This window comes from Ursus americanus, chromosome 29, assembly GCF_024610735.1.
Source record: "Ursus americanus isolate L20-20 chromosome 29, mUrsAme1.1.p, whole genome shotgun sequence".
NCBI classification, from domain to species: domain Eukaryota; kingdom Metazoa; phylum Chordata; class Mammalia; order Carnivora; family Ursidae; genus Ursus; species Ursus americanus.
In genome coordinates this window covers 12,683,555-12,702,836 of record NC_142155.1, presented here as the reverse complement: position 1 = coordinate 12,702,836, position 19,282 = coordinate 12,683,555, and the positions used below count along the sequence as shown (strand labels likewise).

The 19,282-nt window shown below is 38.7% G+C and overlaps 1 protein-coding gene across 2 annotated transcripts in view; it reads left to right on the top strand.

Moving 5' to 3' along the window:
- Positions 1-19,282, top strand: part of COL19A1 (collagen type XIX alpha 1 chain) — a 286,447-nt gene that overhangs the window by 193,775 nt on the left and 73,390 nt on the right. For both annotated transcript variants that reach the window (XM_087856904.1, XM_087856903.1), the window contains exon 18: positions 16,816-16,866. In XM_087856904.1, coding sequence (XP_087713030.1) covers positions 16,816-16,866 — 51 coding nt within the window. The remainder of the gene's footprint in view (positions 1-16,815; positions 16,867-19,282) is intronic.

Below are 19,282 nucleotides of genomic sequence, written 5' to 3'. Positions count from 1 at the left end.
GAATTCCTGCCAGTTACAACAACATGAATGAACCTGGAGGGCATTTTGCTAAGTGAACTAAGCCAGTCACGGAAGGGCAAAGACTGCATGATTCCACTCAGATAAGATCTCTAAAATGGTCACACTTAGAGAAGCAGAGAACACAATAGTGGTTGCCGGGGCTAGGGGAAATGGGAGTTGTTATTCAATAGGTATAAAGTTTCGGTTATGCAGATGAAGACATTCTAGAGATCTGCTGCACCACATCCTGCCTGTGGAGTATCCTGCACAGTATCGCGTGTTTTGAAGTTTGTTAAGAGTATAGATCTCATATTAGGTGTTCTTACCACAAAACAAAACAAAACAAACACCTAAGGGAGGCAAGGAAACTCTGGGCAGTGTTGGATATGACAATTACCTTGATTGTGATGAGAGTATCACAGATGTTTTCAGGTGTCCAAAGTCATCAAATTGTACACATTACATATGTTCAGTTGTTTGTATATCAATTATACCTCCATAAAACTTTTGAAAAAAAGAGTTGGAAAGGAACTGTCCAGTAAAACACATAGAGGGAAAGGAGAGAGCACACTGAGATTGGCTGGCGGAGGAAAGCAGCCTGAGCAAACAGAGTACTGCCGCGGGGGGAAGTGGGGACGGGCGGGCAGCCCACGCAGTTCTGAGACGAAGAGCGCGAGGCCAGCACTGACATGTGGAGCCCTGCCAGGGTCCTGGTGAACCTCACATGAAGCCCCATGAGTCGGGTGAAGCTACAAAAATTCGTGGAGAGTTCTAAATGGGGAGTCCCACGGCCACAGTTCATTGATGACGTCCCTCTAGTGGCAGGCATGGTGGAGTTGGAGTGTTGAGCGTAGGCAAGATTCACTGTGGCTGTCATAGTATTTACTGTTTTTTAAGGTATGGGCAGAGCTTTTTTTTTTTTTTTTTTAATCTCTTTTGGATGTCCCATGGAGCCATTTGTATTTTATGACAATCTATATATAGCTTAGGCAATATCCCAGTATTTATGGACATACTTAGTTCAAAATGTTGTTGTTTTTCATTTATTTGTCTTTTTCAACATCGTACCCTATGTGAAAGGAGCCCTACTTCACAGGAGGAAGGAGGGTAACGGGAGAAAGAAGGAAAGGTTGGTCAAGGTGGAAATCTTTCTGAGATTTAGAGATGGTGTACGACTCACCCTAGTGGCTTGCATGTGAGATTCATAAAGCACATGTTCGAATTTCTTGGCAAAATGAAATAATTTTAAAATATTAATTTTGTCTCTCTTATCAAACAGTAATCGAATAATATGTAATATCCCCGAAGTGAGTGAACGGTACGTAATTTCAGCATGTATGTTTGAGCCATTAGCCTTTAGAAAAGTTAGGGAGAAAAAACTTTATTCTGATCAGTGTGATTGTCTAAAAAGCACCACGATGGCATGGATCCTTTGATGACAAGCATACTTAGCTCAATTTCTTCAAGAAAATGTTTTTCCCTTTGGGGTTTTAGAGATGTTCCCTAAATCAAAGGTAGTGTTGTTATTTAAAGGAATAACAATTAAGATTTTAAAAAATAGAACTGAGAGAAATTTTTAATGGCCTGAAGCAACTCAAATAATTGAAACATTTTAACCAGTCCTTCTAGTTAACAATTTTTTGTTCTGAAGTCAAATTTGTATTTTCTTACTTTCTTAAGAAACATTTGTACCAAAAAGGTACATTTTTTACAAAGAACAATTTCCTACAACTTTCCATTTAGCATGTAAAGGAGAACCATTTTCCCCCTTAGAAAGTATATTTCCTAGGGGAAAAAAATTCCAATAATTGACTATTTACTAAAAGTAGACCTATCGAACTACTGTTATTAAATTGTCTTTATGAATTAGTGTTTCATCAAAGTCATATATATTTCTCCAATTTAGTTCCCATATTTACTTTTTTTTTAACATTTTATCTATTTGGAGAGAGAGAGAGAGAGAGGACGGGCAGAAGGAAAAGGAGAAAGAGAATCTCAAGCAGACTCCACATTAAGAGTAGAGCCCAACATGGGGCTTGATCTTACAACTCTGAGATCACGACCTGAGCCAAAATCAAAAGTCAGACACTTAGCCAACTGAGCCACCCAGGCACCCCTACTTCCCTATATTTAATAGCAATTTTTACTCTGAGGAAGATGTAGTTGAAATTCACATACGTATATTCTGCATAAAATAAGATTATTCCGAATCAAAATACTTGTAATTGAGGAGCAGCTAAACTGGCTAACAGAGCTAGCCACAACCCTTTATGATGAACATATTTTTTTATAAAATATTAGTCCTGGGGCACCTGCGTGGCTCAGTTGGTTAAGCGACTGCCTTCGGCTCAAGTCATGATCCTCGGGCCCTGGGATCGAGCCCCACATCAGGCTCCCCCTGCTCTGCAGGGAGCCTGCTTCTCCCTCTCCCTCTGCCTGCCACTCCACCTGCTTGTGCGCTCCCTCTCTCTCTATCAAATAAATAAAATCTTTAAAAATAAAACAAAATATTAGTCCAATTTCCTGTTAACAGGCAGAGCCGATCTTACCTATGCAAAGGGAAAAGTTCTCAAGTTCTCCCAAGTAACTTCTGCCATCTTGTTTTGAATGACTAACTCTTCGTTGGCGGGAAACCATCAAGCAGAGATGTTTTAGGTTGATAATACCTGCAAATACACTATGCTGGAGAGCAGCTTTTCAGAGAAGAAGCATGAGAGCATTAAGTATCTTCCCAGGGAAAGAAATAATACTAACTCCTGAGGAAACAGGTTCAAAAGAAAGGAATGATCACGAGAGTTTGTTGTAATACTTGCTCTGCAGGAGGCACTCCACTGCCAGTGCCTTGTGTGATCCCCACAATGGTGCTGAGATGTAGAAACGGTCCCATTTTATAGTAGGATAAGGGGTGCTTAGAAACGTCCAGTAACGTGCCCAAGTTCACACAAGTGTAAGTGGGGGAACCACAAGTGAAACCCAGGAGCTGATCTCTAAACCCACCTTTATTTCACTGGATCGCAGATGTGAGAGACAAGCTTCTGATTTACAATTTGACTAGGATCAGCCTTATTTAGACATTATACACAGAACACGGTTTGATTTTCTCATGTACTCCATAGCACTACAGTGCCTCGGGACAGCGGGATAGTGAAGAAGATTGCGAGGTACCCAGTCCTCCTCACTAGTGTGTCCTCAGGCAATTCACTTGACGTTTCCATGGCTCAGTCTCCTTTTCTGTAAGTTTGAAATGGTAGTACCTACCTCATCAGCTTCTCACAGTTGGTGGGAGAAATCAATGCCACATATGAGAAGATCTTTCTTGCAAATGAAAAGCTCTATCTAAGTATAACTAAGATCCATTACTATTATTCTGAACATCCAGGCCCACATATAGTATTGTAGATAGAAGAGATTGTCTTGCATCTGCAATTGAACCACTACATTTTTTCCCCTTTTTATAAATTTCCCAAAATCCAGTTTGCAAAAATGTGAATGTCTTTCAATGACTTGCTAAAATGAAAGATCACGAGCTCTACATAAATGTGTAAAGCTTATTTTACATACATAAATCTACTCATGAAGAGAGATGAAGGTTACTTATAGTCAGGTAATAATAATGGGGTCTAAGTATTCAGTGGTGGTTTTTTTTCTCTTCTGATTTACAGCCTCTTCCTTGCTTGTGGGACTTGTTCATCCAGGATCTGAGCTGTTGCATTTTATTAGTTGTGATGTTCTCTAAGTCTCAATTACTATCCCTCACACTCTAATAAAAATTTCTCTTTTTCTTTAAAGCCTTCCAGTTATCTGCATAGCATAAGCAATGGAAAATCGTGGCCTTGTGTTATGATAATGAGACTTGGAAAGTCTCAAGACTTGAAATGCCTTAGTTTATTTCAAAGTGTTCTGGTTTTTAGTTCCTTTAGAAAAGAGAGGAAAGCAGCTGGAAATGAGGCGGAGCAGGAGGGAAAGCAGGAGAATTTAACTAATGAGCCATTAAGGGAAGTATGTATTAGCCCACCCATTTGACATTAACTTTACTTCTCATTCATCATCACTGTAAAAGTGTTTATTAAAAACCACATTAATTTTAAAATGTGTTATTATTTCTTTCTGTTACAGGCAGCGCTCTTGACTCCCTTTCATTTTTTCCCCTGGCATTGTTTTTGTGCATTGTTTCATTATTGCAGTATGAGAATTGAGCAGTGGGCTCAAATGTGTCACATTTCAGTGCATGGCAATTTATGTTGAAAACAGAAATTGCAAGGAATTTGTAACGTGGGGCAGCAGCTCCCTCTACTGTTTCCACTGGAAAAGCTCTAAGCAAAGAATGAGACTTCATAGCCTTTGGAGGGTTCAAGCTATGGAAATTTTCAGTGTTTGAGGATTAATTTTAAATCTACGTGATTTTCAAAATTATTTTCAGGGGTGTTTTTTGCATTTTATGCTTATCCTATACTTTAAATACAAATGTTATTTCATCCGCAGTCACTTTCTATATGAATTTGATATACTCTTGAAGTGAAAACCCTTAGCTCATGGATATCTAAAATGTCCATCTACTGTACAATGCTGATAAAACTCTACAGTGATCATTTTGCGGGAGCTGACTCCAATGAAATTTATGCTTCTTTTCTAAAACCACAATATGATTTAAAACAAATACAACCGTGTTATTTCTGTTTTAGTTTTAACCTCAGTATGAAAGAACTTCTTTTACCTTGAAAGCATGAGTCATTGCACAGTTTGAAAGTTAGGTTTGTACTGCCTTATTCACAGTTAAAAGAGTAATCTAGGGTGTAATATTGAATTCATTTATTCAACAAATACTGATCGTGTATGAGTCACTATTACAAATATTGAGCATACAGAAATTTCAAAAGAAAATGGGTAGCAACAAAAACAAGCTACAGACAAGGTCTTTCCCTTTAGTAACTTACACTTGATTGTGTAAGATTGGGGGTAGCCGTGGTTAGTAAGAAATTCAACAGATAGCAGAACAATTTCAGTTTAATAGGAGGTGATACAGGGGAACAAACTGGGCAATGTAAAAGTGATTTGGAAGAGTTGTTACTCTAGTTAAAATGGTCCAGGTGGCATATTTGAGCATTTAGATGACATTACTTGAGAAGGAGCTAGCCCATGAGGGTCAGAGCAAGATCTTTCCAACCAGAAAGACCAGGATGTGCAAAGGGCCTGAGGTGGGAATGAGCTTGATGTATCTAATGAACATAAAGGAGCTAGGAGAAAAACAGTGCCAGAAAAGAAAAAGATGCTTCCTTTCTGGTACTTTATGGGTTGGGTCAGATGAATAATCATAACAATGACGATATATGCCCTCAAACACCATAGACCTGACGGCTTTCTGCACTGTGTCCTGTTATCCGTCCATTTGGATCTTCTATCCCCAACTTTATTGGCTATCAACTGAGAACTCAAGGTGCAAAGTTATTGTTTTCAGCATATAGCAAGACCCACCTCTAAAACAAGTTAGTACCCCAAATTCATTTTGGACTACTTCATAAAGTGGATGACAAGAAATGTCTGATTTTTAACATTTAATTTCTGGTTAAAGCACCCTGTATGTGACTATATACATTTTGAGGCTCATCGTGTCTAAATGGGAATCCAGTTCGTATTCTCAACACCCCTTTTAGAAACCTTGAACTGATCAGAGTTTTAGCATGTTTCTCAGTTTTCCTTTCAGCAAAAAACCTCAGTCTCTTTGGTGTATGAAATGGCTAAAGGCCATGTACTATAATGATAATCTCTTCAGAGAAAATGAACCTAACCATTTATTTGAGTCAACGGGAATGGTAATTTCACTTCTTAATAAAAATAAGATGACTTCCTCAGATTTAAAAATAAAGACACATAAGACTTATAGAGTGGAGACCGATAGGACCAGTTAATCATTTTTATTACCCTTGTCCCTCCACTGGGGTCATGGTCCCAGACAAAACAGCTGTTGCCACATTGCTAAAATTCCAGTGTCACCTTGTGTGGCCACAGAATGCATGGACTTTCGTGTGAGGCAGCTGGGGTTTCAGGTTGAGAATTTGAAAACTTGCACTTGGGTTCAATTCCCCAATTACTTCTCTTTTTCTGTCCCTCTGACCAGCAGCGGGAGGACATTATTAGCTACTTTCTGACTTCCTCAGTTTTTTGCTAATAACAGCTACAATCTGGAGGAAAAGGATTTTATCTTCTTAGAGCCACTGACTCTTTTCATCTTGGATCATGTTATTGAAACCAACTATTAGGACTTCTGAACTGACAGGCATTGTGTATTGCAATGATAGGATAAGATATTTGATATCCTTCATATATGATCATTAAATTTGCTGTTCGTTGGGCCAGTGCATGGATAAGTGCTATTTCTTTGTGGTGGATAAACATTACCGTTTTAATAAATCTGATTGGCTTTTGAGCGGTATTCAGAAAGGGAGGCTGGTTTCCTAAATAATCTTACAGTTTGTATTTGATGATATCGTTTCCAAAAAGTATCTCCATACTGTATTTAATTTTACCACGGTATGACTCTGTGAGGTGGGCAAGACAAGATTATCACCATTTTAATAAGAACAAAGCTCTAGGTCTTGGGAAGTAGGGGCTCACCTAACTCCATGCAGTCCATTTTCTCTGCACAGCTACTACCCTGTCGGAAAACAGTTTGGGCCAAAGGTGGCTAGAGAAGCAACAAGTTTGCAGCATCACTTGGGCGGACCTGAAACATGGAAGGAAATATGGTAGAAAATAAGACTTGAGGGGGCTTCAGCTATATCTGTAATTTCATGAAAAAGTAAAGAGATCTGAAGCAAATATGGCAAATGGTTAGAATCTGACAACGTTGGATTGTGGCTTCATAAGAATTTATCATTTTCTATTCTATCCTTTTCAGGATGCTTGAAATATTCCAAATTTATTTTAAGAAAAAGGAAAACCATCCTCTGGGTGAGGTTAATATTAGGGTAATATCACCAGTAACTTCCCTGGCCTAGAGTGTCAGCATCTTCTCTTTTGCCTAAAATCCTTTGTAGGAGACTAAATATTTTAAAAAATAAAATCATTATTTTTTTTCTAGAACTTCACTGAATGTACCCTTTGTAACCATGGGGTTCAGTTGAGTCAAAAATCATCATCTGTCGATTTATCATTCCTACCACCTATAGATCAGAGAGAAACCTTGATGTCACACATTTGAGTTGAAGCGGAGACTATAATCGTGCTGAAGTAAAACTTACAGATTGTTCGTTTTGCTTTTGCCAGAGCTCTCCAGAATGTCCCCAACTATTGGGATTTTGCACCAGCTCTTGGCCTCTGTGTAACTTGGCAGTGCATAAGCCAGTGCCATCAGCCTGGTTATCTTAAGTCCCAGCAGTTTGCCTTTGAAATCGCATTTTCTCTGCATAGGCAGCGTTGTCATCCTACCAACGCTTTTAAAGAGAGGGAATGTTATCACTTAATTACATAAAGGAAAATGCAAAGCATTGATAGGTACAGGCTGTGTAAGCCAACTTTCCTCCTGCTTTGATTCCCAGGGTCACACGAGGGGGTGGAGGCACACTCTTCTCCAGGTACAGTTTTTGTTGGTGGTAAGCTTTGGGGGACGCCACTAGATACAAATAATATGTTTCACACACCTCCATTCTTACTAGTTTTCATACCCCTGTGGTTTTTATCACCTTGTGCTGGGTCAATGATGTTGTTTCTGTGGGGTGGCAAGCCGCTCTCAATATTCCTGCTGCTGCTTATATTGGAGGGAGCTGACAAATGATATTTTCCCTTTTGCAGGACATACTGGGGAGAGATGAGTATGAAACATTTTATGGATGGATAAGCAGAATAGCAGTGTTGGGGAGGAATCATTATTTTTCTAACCATTGTGCCATGGAAATCAGTCAGAAATGTCCCACACCATCAATAATGCAGTGGGCTTTATACCAATTAGGTTGATTTGTTTCATGGTGTCAGGCAAAAAGAAGCTCCTTTGCAAATGATTTTTGTCTCCCTTGGAAAATAAAGTGTTAAAAACTTATGAGCTTCATAGCATAGTTTAGAAAATCTGCTTTTATGAAATGGGTTAATTATACCCATTGAATGCATTCACTGTCACAGTCTCATCCTCCCACTCCTGTTCCAAAATGACAAGTAAAACCAGGGACTGTGCAATTTTGGAAAACAATCAGGTCACATATTGAGTATTTTGCTTATTCATACAACCATAAACTGCCTATGCTTGAGTTCCCTCAATTACACAGCTCAGTATGCAGGCCAGAAGAGACAAGCCCAGCTCAAGTGGGCACTTCCTGGAATACACAGAGGAATGAGTTTGAAAAATGTCCAAAGTGGCAGATGTGAAAAATTCTCATTCAAGATCCAGAAGCTGCTTTTGCTGCAATTCCTCACCTGTTAATCGCACTGCTTCTGAACTTCTGAACCAGGGATGCTGGCAATATCTTAGACTGAGACACTTAGGAGCTATTGATCTTTCAGAGTATGGTGAGGGTATATGCCACTGCAGTGGGGGAAACTGGCTCAGACAAGAGAAGATGGATCGTATGGAGCACAGGGTTGCTCAGAATTTCCAGACATTCACCAAGAATGAACGTGTGGCTGCTGGCTTCTGACAAAAGTATTACTTTCATTTGAGGATGTCCCCAAAAGATGTCCTTGATGAATGCTTAAACCAGTGTATTGTTGTATCACTTAAATGCTTCAGATTTCGAGAATGCTAATACACAGATCTCTCTTCCACAACAAATACAATGGCACTATTGTAGTCTTATTTGAAGGGTATTTCATTTTCTCTGCTAAGTGTGACAACTTTCCCATGACTGTTCTTCACCGCAATTTCATGCTCATAGAATTTCAGCCTATCAAAATCATCTCCAAGCAATATAACTCTCTTGGTTAGCTCATCTTTTCCCACCAACTATGACCATTTTTACTTCTCCTTTTCTTCTATCATCCCATAAATACTAGGACTCATTTGGTGTCATTTGAATTTCAAAAGTTACTTAAGATTCTGATTACCATTGCTTGCTTGCTTTCTTCCTTCAGAAATCTCCCTCTCTTGATCTCTCACTAATCTAAGCCCTCCATGATTTTAACATTTCTTGTGTCTGTATGTGGTTCCTCTCTCTTCTCCTTACCCTTCTTCCATTCTGGTCACTTTCCTCTTGATCTCGTCTTGTCATCCAAGTCTTTGAAGATGTGTATCTACACTGTGTCTCAGAGCTCTCTCTGCTTGGCCCTTACTGATTCTGTATCTCATTAAGGCATTCTGTGATCTTTTATCATTGAATTCCCTACTTGATCCTTACAACCAGCTTTAATATAATTGACATTTTATTTTCCTATCTGGCCTCCCTCTCACTGTGAAACAGATAAAGGAAAGTGTTAAAATATCAAAGCTATGAGGTCAGTATGACTTGGGTTGGAATCTGACTCTTATCCACTAGGTGTGTGACCTTGTGGATAGGTAAGATAACTTTTTGTTATATGTAAAATAAGGATAATGCCTACCTCACTGGATTGTTGTAAGAGTGAAATGCAATAATATATGTCCCTGCCACACGATTACTAGTTTCAAAGCCTAACTATTTTTATTTATTAATATTATTATCATTATCTTATTTTATCATTCTCTGCCATCTGCTTATTATTTTCATCTTTCTTTCCCTGGATTTCATCCAGGGCCTGCCATTTCTGAAGCAAAAGTGTTGAGACTTTGCCCACTTCGTACATTATCATTCTCATGTAACTTTTTCTTCTATCTGCTTCGCTCCTACCCTGTTTTTCCCTGTTCAAGTCTTTACAGAGTAAACTTCATCTAAGAATGTTAACCTAAGTATATTCATTGACATATTAGTCATCCAAAAAAACACAGTAGATCAATTTTCAGTGTGGATGGAAACATCTATTTAAGGATGAGGACACTTTTGGTTTCATGATTGCATCTTTGTGTGTTGGCCAAATAAATGAAATATGTCCCGATTTACTTGAAACCTGAGTTTTCCCTGAGCTTATTCTCACTGAGTCCTCACCTCTCACAACCAAAGTTAATCTTAAGACTTAGCACAAAAGAAGTAACTCCATTCCCCAGAAACTGGTTCCAGAAAGCAAGCCCTGGGTTGATGGTGGTGTAAGCAAAGAACCAGCCTCCAGGGTCTTCATCCTCCTTTTTCTGTACCCCTTCCTCTTTTGATGCTGTCTTCGCCTGTCCCTACTCCCCAAGTACCATCCCCTTCCCTCTTCCCCTTCTCTGTCCCATTCAGTTTGCTCTCAGGAAATATAATAAATGATTCATAAGAATATATTAGAATGGAACAACTCTTAGACATGGTTCTACCATTTGCTTATTGTGTGATTTAGGGGAAAATCTCTCCACTTTTGCATGTTAGATGAAGAATATAATAATATCCTATACCCTCTTCAGTTATTATAAGAATCACATAAGATAACATGTTTTGTAATCACATCACCCTGCCATCCAAGAAAAATATGAAAACAAATTTAGAATTACCCAGAGTTGTATAAATATGAAACGTTAGTATTACATCTCCCAGGAACATTTGCATTTGAGCTGGTGATAAAACCCAAACAAATAAATCACACTTTCTCTATGAAGTTTTAGGAATAAACCAGAAAGTGGGTGAGATATTCTCAGAAATAAGAGCTCCTTTCCAGGAACCTTAAATTTTACCCACTACATACAATCTGGCCACATTCCCCTTGTAATCCCAAAAAGGAGAGCTTGAGGAACCTATGTTGAAATGTAAACATAGTAGAAACACTCAGTGAATCTTCTCCTGGCTTCAGAAATCATTATTGTGCAGTTTGAAAGTTTTCAGACATTTCAAGGAGTGGGGGTGTAGGAGTGTTGATATCTTATTAGTCACTAAAAATTTATAGCAGACGCATTCTCAGAAAAATAATCCACTATAAAATTATAACTGTGTAACTTACATAATTAAATCCCAAGAGACAATGAAAAAAACTTTCATTTAGAGCAAATATTTAAGATAAATAAGAGCTCCTGTGTTTAAAAGAAAGAGGAATTTATTTCTCAAATATTTTCTATCTAAAGAATATTATTGATCTTTCTCTCAGAGTTAGGATACAACTTTCTATGTTGTAATTCTGTTCAAAAATCCATCCATAAGCTCTTTTCTACTTAACTGGAGCTCACTGCAGCTTTGTTTTTAATTATTTAGCCAGATTCTTAGATTAATCTAAATCTGTTGGCCCTATCTTCTATGAGTTTGGAAGCAGCAAGACTTCTGCTAGGTTCGCTACCATTGCTAACTGAAACCAAAACCAACAAGCAAGAAGTTGGCTTTCCCCTCACATCTATTCTTGGAGAAATAATAATTCTATTGAATTCAGCAAACCTTGGTGAAGACAGGAGGGCTACTATGTACCACATCCTGAGTTATGATGAGATAAAAAGACTGAAACTCCTTGTTTCATTCCAACAGGAAAGCAGATGTACACAAGCCCCCATAATCAGTGTAAATGTGCTTGATATATACTAAGTTTTACATAATATTATAGATGTAAATATATAAGAGAAAACATTCGCTTTTCCAGCAATTACTATATATTGAAATATGCTTTGTCTTACCATTCCTATGAATGAGTTTAGGCTTCCTGATGATATTTTTTTTTAATACCAAGGGAAAAATAATTACAGTTCTCTGTCTTTTCCACCAGCTATTAGAAACTGAAAATATTTCTTGAAAATTAGTCCAAATGACTTTCCAATAACAGGCTTTCTATCTGTTCTTATTGCAAAGCTATTTTTTAACATGTTTTTGAAGATCGTTGATTAGAACAGCTTTCCTCACAGAGGCTTTGGTATTTCGAAGGTTGTAACTGAAATTAATTGGAAACCCACAGGGCCAGAAGGCAGTTGTTATAAAACCTGAAAATATGTATTTGTGAATCCTGAAAGGAGCCCCTAATAAGAGATTGAACAGCTATGGGGCATGGAGATAAGGGGCACCCAGATGGCTCAAGAAGGATTAGTCAGCAGTGATGAAGAACTAAAGGATGCTTTTAGAGAAAAGGAAAAAACGGGAAGTGGCTCAGGAGGGAGGATGGGAGAGGAGGCAGAGTAACTGCGGAGCCATGGAGATTTTGATTCAGAATATGAGGGGGTGATAAAGCTGAATCAAAAGGTCTTAGCCCTGACTTGCATAGAGAGCTTACACCAAAGACCAGGGAAAGGAAAAAAAAAAAAAAAAGGCATAATTAGGGTTCTTTGAGCTCTGTGTACTGCATGAGCTGAAAAAAAAAAAAAAAAAAAAAAAAAAACTAGAGCCAAGACCAGGTCTGAAGAGTGTGGTTTTTAACACAGAACTCTGGCCATCTTTTAAACTTGGGGAATCTGTAGCCGAAATGGAAATCTACTCAGGTGGTGATAATGCAAACAGCTCATTATTTTCACACTATGCCTTTGATGACGCTGGTGTCAGACATCACGATACTTCTGTGTTTCCCACCTCTAGCAAGATTTTAGTAAAAACAAACAAACCAGAAAAACTTTAAGTGCTATAAACTATTGCTGAGAGAATATGCTCCTAAATTGAACGTAGCATTAATTCACTTCATCACACCAGGTATGGTTCTTTGCAGTAGGAAACACCACCAGGATCTCTACCCGTACCAGGTTTATAGACCTCCCAGGTAATCACATAGGAGCCCAGTTGGGATCTGAACAAGTGTGTCTCCCTGGAGTTCATGAGCATTTTAAAGCTGCTCTGTAATTGTGACTCATCACATTAACCAAAATGTCCTATGTCTCCCAACCCAATACAGGTAGAATGGAGAAGAGATGCATTAAAGATAGACATTGTATAGCCATAATTTCTGTGTAGCTATGTATAGGTCACTATCATGAGAAAGATATTGGGACATTTTTTTCTTTCCATAATCCTTCAACTGCTTTCCTAGTGGAGTGTCTGAGAGCATTAACCGAAGCTGACATGGTCTCCATGGCTAGCCTTCATTCTCCACTGGGCCTTGGTCATCTAAGCAACTCCTTGATGAGTCTTCATAAATGCAGACCTTAGAGAAAGTGACCTCTCAAGTGTCCTAGAGCATCTACTAACAGCATGTGGCGCCAGGAGACCTGTCACTTAGCACAAGTCTTTAACTTCTCCTTCCTCAGAGTTGATTGATAGCCCGTAAGACTGACAGCTCTTACTAAACTTGGAAACAAATGACTCATTGGATCTTTTCCAGCCATGCATTGTACCAGAATAGAAAAGAGGAAAATAGCACATCTCTTGGGGATGGGGCTCTAGGACAGCCAATTCTAAGACCCCAGGGTTTGTGTTGGTCTTCTAACAGTCAAGAGAGAGTTGCTCTGGACATTTATATGCATAGTGTTTCTCTTACCCTCACTCTTCCCACCTTGATTGAGGTGGTTTATTTTGCCAGTTTCAGAACAACCCGGGGAGCCGTCGCCAGGTAGGCTGCAGTCAGGGCAGAGGTAAACTGCCCGAGGACTCTCCACTGGCGTCTTCTTTCAGTCACTGCACGGTTTCTTTAGCCCTCGGGGAGAATTTGTGTAAAGGACTGCCTTCAGGGTAGACAGTTAGCTGTAAATCTCTGTTACATTAAACCTAGGATCTGTGATACCCAGAGTATCCTACTGACTAAAAGAACAAGAAAGAAAATGTCATCATAAATGCTCATCGGTAGATTAGGTAGTAGAGCCTAAAACTTCAGATCGACCCCATTTGGAGCAATATTTTGTGGATACGACAATTTATGGCAAGAATAGAGCATATAAAAATGGGGAAGTAACTTTTATAGGCTATTAATCTGAATCATACTGTTCAAACTTTCTATTGGCCAGGACTCTGTTCATTGAGCTGTGCTTCTGCTATTGATTTTAGAAGGAGAAGCAGCACTGAGCCCTCCTGCCCTACCCCCAGGGGTACGCTCAACAGCAAGATCAGGATCCTGAATGAGGAATGTGTTCTGGGTTTATGTAATACAGCTATACACTGGGAGCAGATAACCAGTCTGTAGAAGATCAGGCCTAATTCTCACCCAATTTTTCCCTCCCATTATTTTTACTATTCTCATCCATCCACGTGCTACCTGTTCTGTGCCATGTAACCCCTACCACACTGTTTGCTCTCCTGTTTATTTTTCCATACTGCCTTCCAGAGTTCCCTCAAAGGCTCCCACCTTTTATGTTCTCTGACCACCTGCTCTCCCAACCTCTGCAAACAAAGATAAGATGCATTTTGAGTGTAGCTGTGGGTGGAATTTGGGGGAATATTTAGGCATAATATCCCTATCATGGGTTGTAAGAATGTATGAAGATAGATGGGAGATGAAAAGAATAGTTCAAGGGGCCTCCTTCATCCATGTAGTGAGACTACATCTAAAGACAAAGAGCTCACATCTTCCCTCCTGTACCAGTCACAGTGCTGGCTCATAAGAAGTGCTAAGAAAAGTTCTGTTGATTTTTTTTTCAATTTCAGTATGTTAAGTAGAACATGGAAGAGTAATCACCCAATATTCTCTAGGGCACAGTCAACATAAAAAAAAAATGATTACAAAATTACTTTAGACTGTGAGTGTGCTTTTAAGTTAAGATAGGAGAGTAGATGAGAACTGAGTTTGGGTCCAGGCTGCCTATGTTAAATGTTAGCCCTGCCACTTACCAATGGTGTGACCTTGGGCCAGTTAACAATTTCTTTTTTTTTTTTTTTTAAGATTTTATTTATTTATTTGACAGAGATAGAGACAGCCAGCGAGAGAGGGAACACAAGCAGGGGGAGTGGGAGAGGAAGAAGCAGGCTCCTAGCAGAGGACCCTGATGTGGGGCTCGATCCCATAACTCCGGGATCACGCCCTGAGCCGAAGGCAGACGCTTAACCACTGTGCCACCCAGGCGCCCCCAGTTAACAATTTCTAACCCTCATTTCCTATATCTTTGAATAGGAAATAATGATGGTATTTACTGCTCAATGTCACTTAGGGATTAAATGAGTTAATCCACACAAAATCACTGGTAGAATGCCTGGCACACAGTAAGTACGCTATAAATGTTTTCTATTCTTATTTAATTGATTCTTCTGGCACTGTTTGAGAGACTGTATTATCCTGCTATATTTGGGAGCCCTAATTATTAATACTTTCAATGAGGATGAATGTGTATGAAGCTAAATTTATCCACCACATCACTATTCTTTGATCTCATTGGCCTTATTATCAACACACGTTCACCATTCACCAAATGCCTACTATGCATATATTCATAAGCCACCTGTTGATGCTACTACAATATGATACCGAAAATTTCTCCTTGCCACATTGTATAGCTGCAGAAAGATCAATGTGTGAGGAATCTCGTGCTTCCTGATTTTCAAGAATGAGTTTTTAATTTGCATCTTCTTGGCTAGAAACTTTTCGTGACAACTCCCAACCCAATGATTGCTTTCCTCATTACTTCATCTCACTGACCTAGAATACACAATGCTGGCTGATAGAAAAAGAACGGGAAAAAAATATAGTGCCATGAGAATTCTTTTCTGACATTAGCTCTGTTTTTATTTCAGCAAGGTAACAGCATCGTTTGTCTTTCCAATCATACTCAGCTCCGTTACTCGTGAGGCCTATTATTTTCTCAAGAGTTATATCAAACTGCTTCCAGACATCCATCATTACATCATTGTGTCCTCTGCATTTAGTGGCACAATGCAAAGGTTTCATATTAGAAAAGACCTTCAGACACAAGCTGTTCATAAGAAACACCAGTCATAAATGTTAACCGACACTAATTTTTTCAGTATACTTAAGGTGTTTCTCATATCAGTGAGGACAGCTAGTAATTGTTCCTTAAATTTTCCTCACTTTTCAAAATTTTTATTCCCTTGTAAAGAAACTAATTTTTGTATAACAGTGAAGTTTGATTTGCTCAATCATATAGTCTTTCTTCGTGTTATCTTCTGAGGTAAAATGTAAAGAACTTTGCCTGTGTAAAATTTTCTCTCCTCTGAGGGGTTTTCGAGGTCTAGATGAAATATGCGGTCTCTTTTCTGACATTGCTGACTCTCTCTTGGCTTGAACTACTTGATTTAAAATAATGCTAAGCTTTGTATTTTCTTACGGCCCTCTCCCCAAAATGTAATCCCTGAAAACTCAGAAACTCCTCTCTTCTTCTCTATCTGGAAGTTTTAGGAACAGACAAACGTCTTCTTCGCTGTCTACCCTAAGCTCAGCATAGTGCTTAGTGAACACTCCATGTCAACTGAAGACTGCGAACATCTGAATGTCTTAATATGAAGTTTTTGAACAGACATCTTTTTCTGGCCTGAAATTCCATGTGCGGCCATTTTCACTCAACCAATTCAAAAGAATAAAGGAACAGAAAAAATATTTTTCCCATATTTTCTCAGTTAATAATACATGGGCACACATTTCTATAACATATTGATCAAAGTCCTGTGAGAAGTGTCGAAAATAAACTGAACCTACAACCTCTTCCCTGGAGGAGTTGTACAGGTACAATATTTTTTAATAAAGAATATGCTGATGGCTGACCTTCTGGTAAAATGTTACACGTTCCCACTTAGGACCTCTCTTTGGATTCATGCAGGATTTAACCTAGAAATACCTTTAGCAACCTGATAAGTTATTGCTCCTGTAATTCTCTATTAATTAGAATATTTGGCTAAACATATGCTTCCTTTTTCCTAACTGTAAGATTTCAAGAATTCTTAGATACATTATTAAATTCATGTTGTTTTGGTAAATGTTTATATCTTTCTCTTTGATTTATTTCTAATACAGGGGCCTCCTGGAATACAAGGAGTACAACAGACTCTTGGATATTATAACAAGGTATGGCTTCTCTTTTTCATGTCTTATATACACAGACATTTTATGTAATCATATTTTTGGAAAAAAAAACTTATTAATTCCTAACTGCTCAGGCTCTGAAACATGGTCGCATATACTTAATATCTTTCCTCACTGAAAGTATGTTTCAAAAAAACATATTTTGCTCAGCATCTTTTCACAAAACCAGCATTTTATTTTTATAAATTAAAAAAAATTACTTCAAAGTTTACAAAACTTCATGCAGAAAATTAATGCAAACCATCGTGCTTCACTGTTGATGCTGTCATAAATCCAGTTTCTCGGAGGGCAGACATAGATTATTTGCTGCCTTGAAGCTCGAGTAGCACAGTAGGTGATAGATTTCTTACCAGAACCAATGCTAGACCTCAAGCAAACCTTCACAAACCCTAGGTCAAGACTGGGGGTCCCCCACCTTTCAGGGAGGGGCCACTTCCCCAAGGTTTTAAACTTGTAATTGGGATAGATGGAATACTGACATAGGAGTGCCTCAACGGCAAAAAGGCAAGAGTAAAGTTTTGCTCTGCTTTTCAAGGAAATACAACAGAGGAAAAGAAAATGGGTGTTGGCAGTGAAGTAAGACCCAAAGACTAAGTGAGACCATTGATTGACCCATCATTTAATGACAAGTATTTGAGGTCTGATCCCTTAGCATGAGGCATTGTGTCCACCGACTAGGATCCTTTCTATACACGATAGCTTGTTGTTGATACATTGCTGGTAAATAACTGTGCTCCTACACAAAAGAAGTTCAGAGACACTCCTCTTTACATGTTTCCTCTATGTTCTTGCTTTTCCTTTTAATAAAGTCCTCTGACTACTGTCATTCCTCTCTGTTTAGAAATCCCAAAGAGATGCTATGTGCCAGCAAAGGCACTGAAGATAGCAGGTGTTCAGAAAAGTGTTTACTAAATGATGAGCTAATTAGTTTGAAAAATCCCAGTTCTTCTTTGATCAGATTAAATTCAATATAAAGACTATGGAAAGTGTGTAGAGCTTGTAGCACTTCCTAAGTGATCCTGTCTTAAATTTTCTCATTTACTTAGATTTTCTAGGGAGTATTCTATTAGGAAGAATGTTTGGGGTGCATTTTATGATTCTCTATTAAACATTTTTCTGAATAGATCTATACCAGCTTTTTCAAAACATTAGGGCTTGGCACAAGTGAAAAAAAAAAAGTGAAGCATATCTAAAATTAATCAGTTAAAGTACAATGCTTTTTCTGCAATGGCATCCACTGTCACAAAATAGGATTTATCATAAATGCTTCAAAATAATGAGAATGAGTTGGCTCTGATGTCACAGTGTCAGCTAGAAAACTTAAAGAGAACACTCTATTACGCTATTACGATCACCTTTGGTATAAAATTTACCAAGTTGCTACTCAGCTACTTAAATAGTTGCTATCCCTTGCAAAACTTTTAAAGCTTGTGTCTTTACAGGTCTCCCAACACTACTTCTATATATAGTTTATCTTGCCAATGAGTCAGTTTTCCCTTAAATGAAGACATATGAAGCATTTGTATTTTAGTCTAAAGTTGAGAATGTAAATTTTTTAACTTTAAGTTTATATTTAAAAAAAAAAATGGGGGCCAAACAGAGCAGGCAAGTGGAGAGTCTTTCTAGTAGTAAACCAGGACTTTGAGCTTAGCTACTGTCTTGCCCAAAATAACTCCAGCACTGTATCCTTACTGCCATTAGAGGACCGAAGCTCCCAGGGACTTAGTCCACCTGTGCTCAAAATGTGGCTTTGGAGCTGGAGCTTAACTGGTTAGAGAGGAGAGACCATAGATTTTGTTCCTCAAACAATGCATTGCAACCACTTGACATGAAAAGATTTTAGACCCATCTGGGAATTAATGGAAGGTAACTTCCCAAAGACTTATTTGTTTCACTCTGAGAGTAGTTAGAGCTGTTTAATGAACCCCCACCAGAATAGATGGAAGAGGTAGGGCCCACCTCCTCAGTACCTAAACTGACTAGTGTTTCTGGATAATAACCACTTTATCTTCATCCTCAACTTCACAAAAGAAAGGGGCAAATGTGCCGTGATGAGAGAGATGCGTGTTTTCACTTGGCAGGGACTTTTCCCACCCACCCCCATCTGTTTTTGGATACCGAGGTGGTTTCATTTTGCAATTCATTGCATGCCTGACTGTCTGGCTATAGCATATAAGGAGAGAGAGAGAGAGAGAGGAACATGAGTGAAGCTTTCTTGGAGATTAAATGATGGACCATGTATTGAGACATATAAAGGGATGCTCCAAGGTTAAAATAATCTTCCCTTTTAAATTGGCATTGACTTATGTAATGTCTGCACTTGAGTCCTGGACCTCAGCAAGCCAGCTCCCAGCTGTGCAGCCTGGATTCTGCTGAAGCGGCCACTGGTGGGAAGATG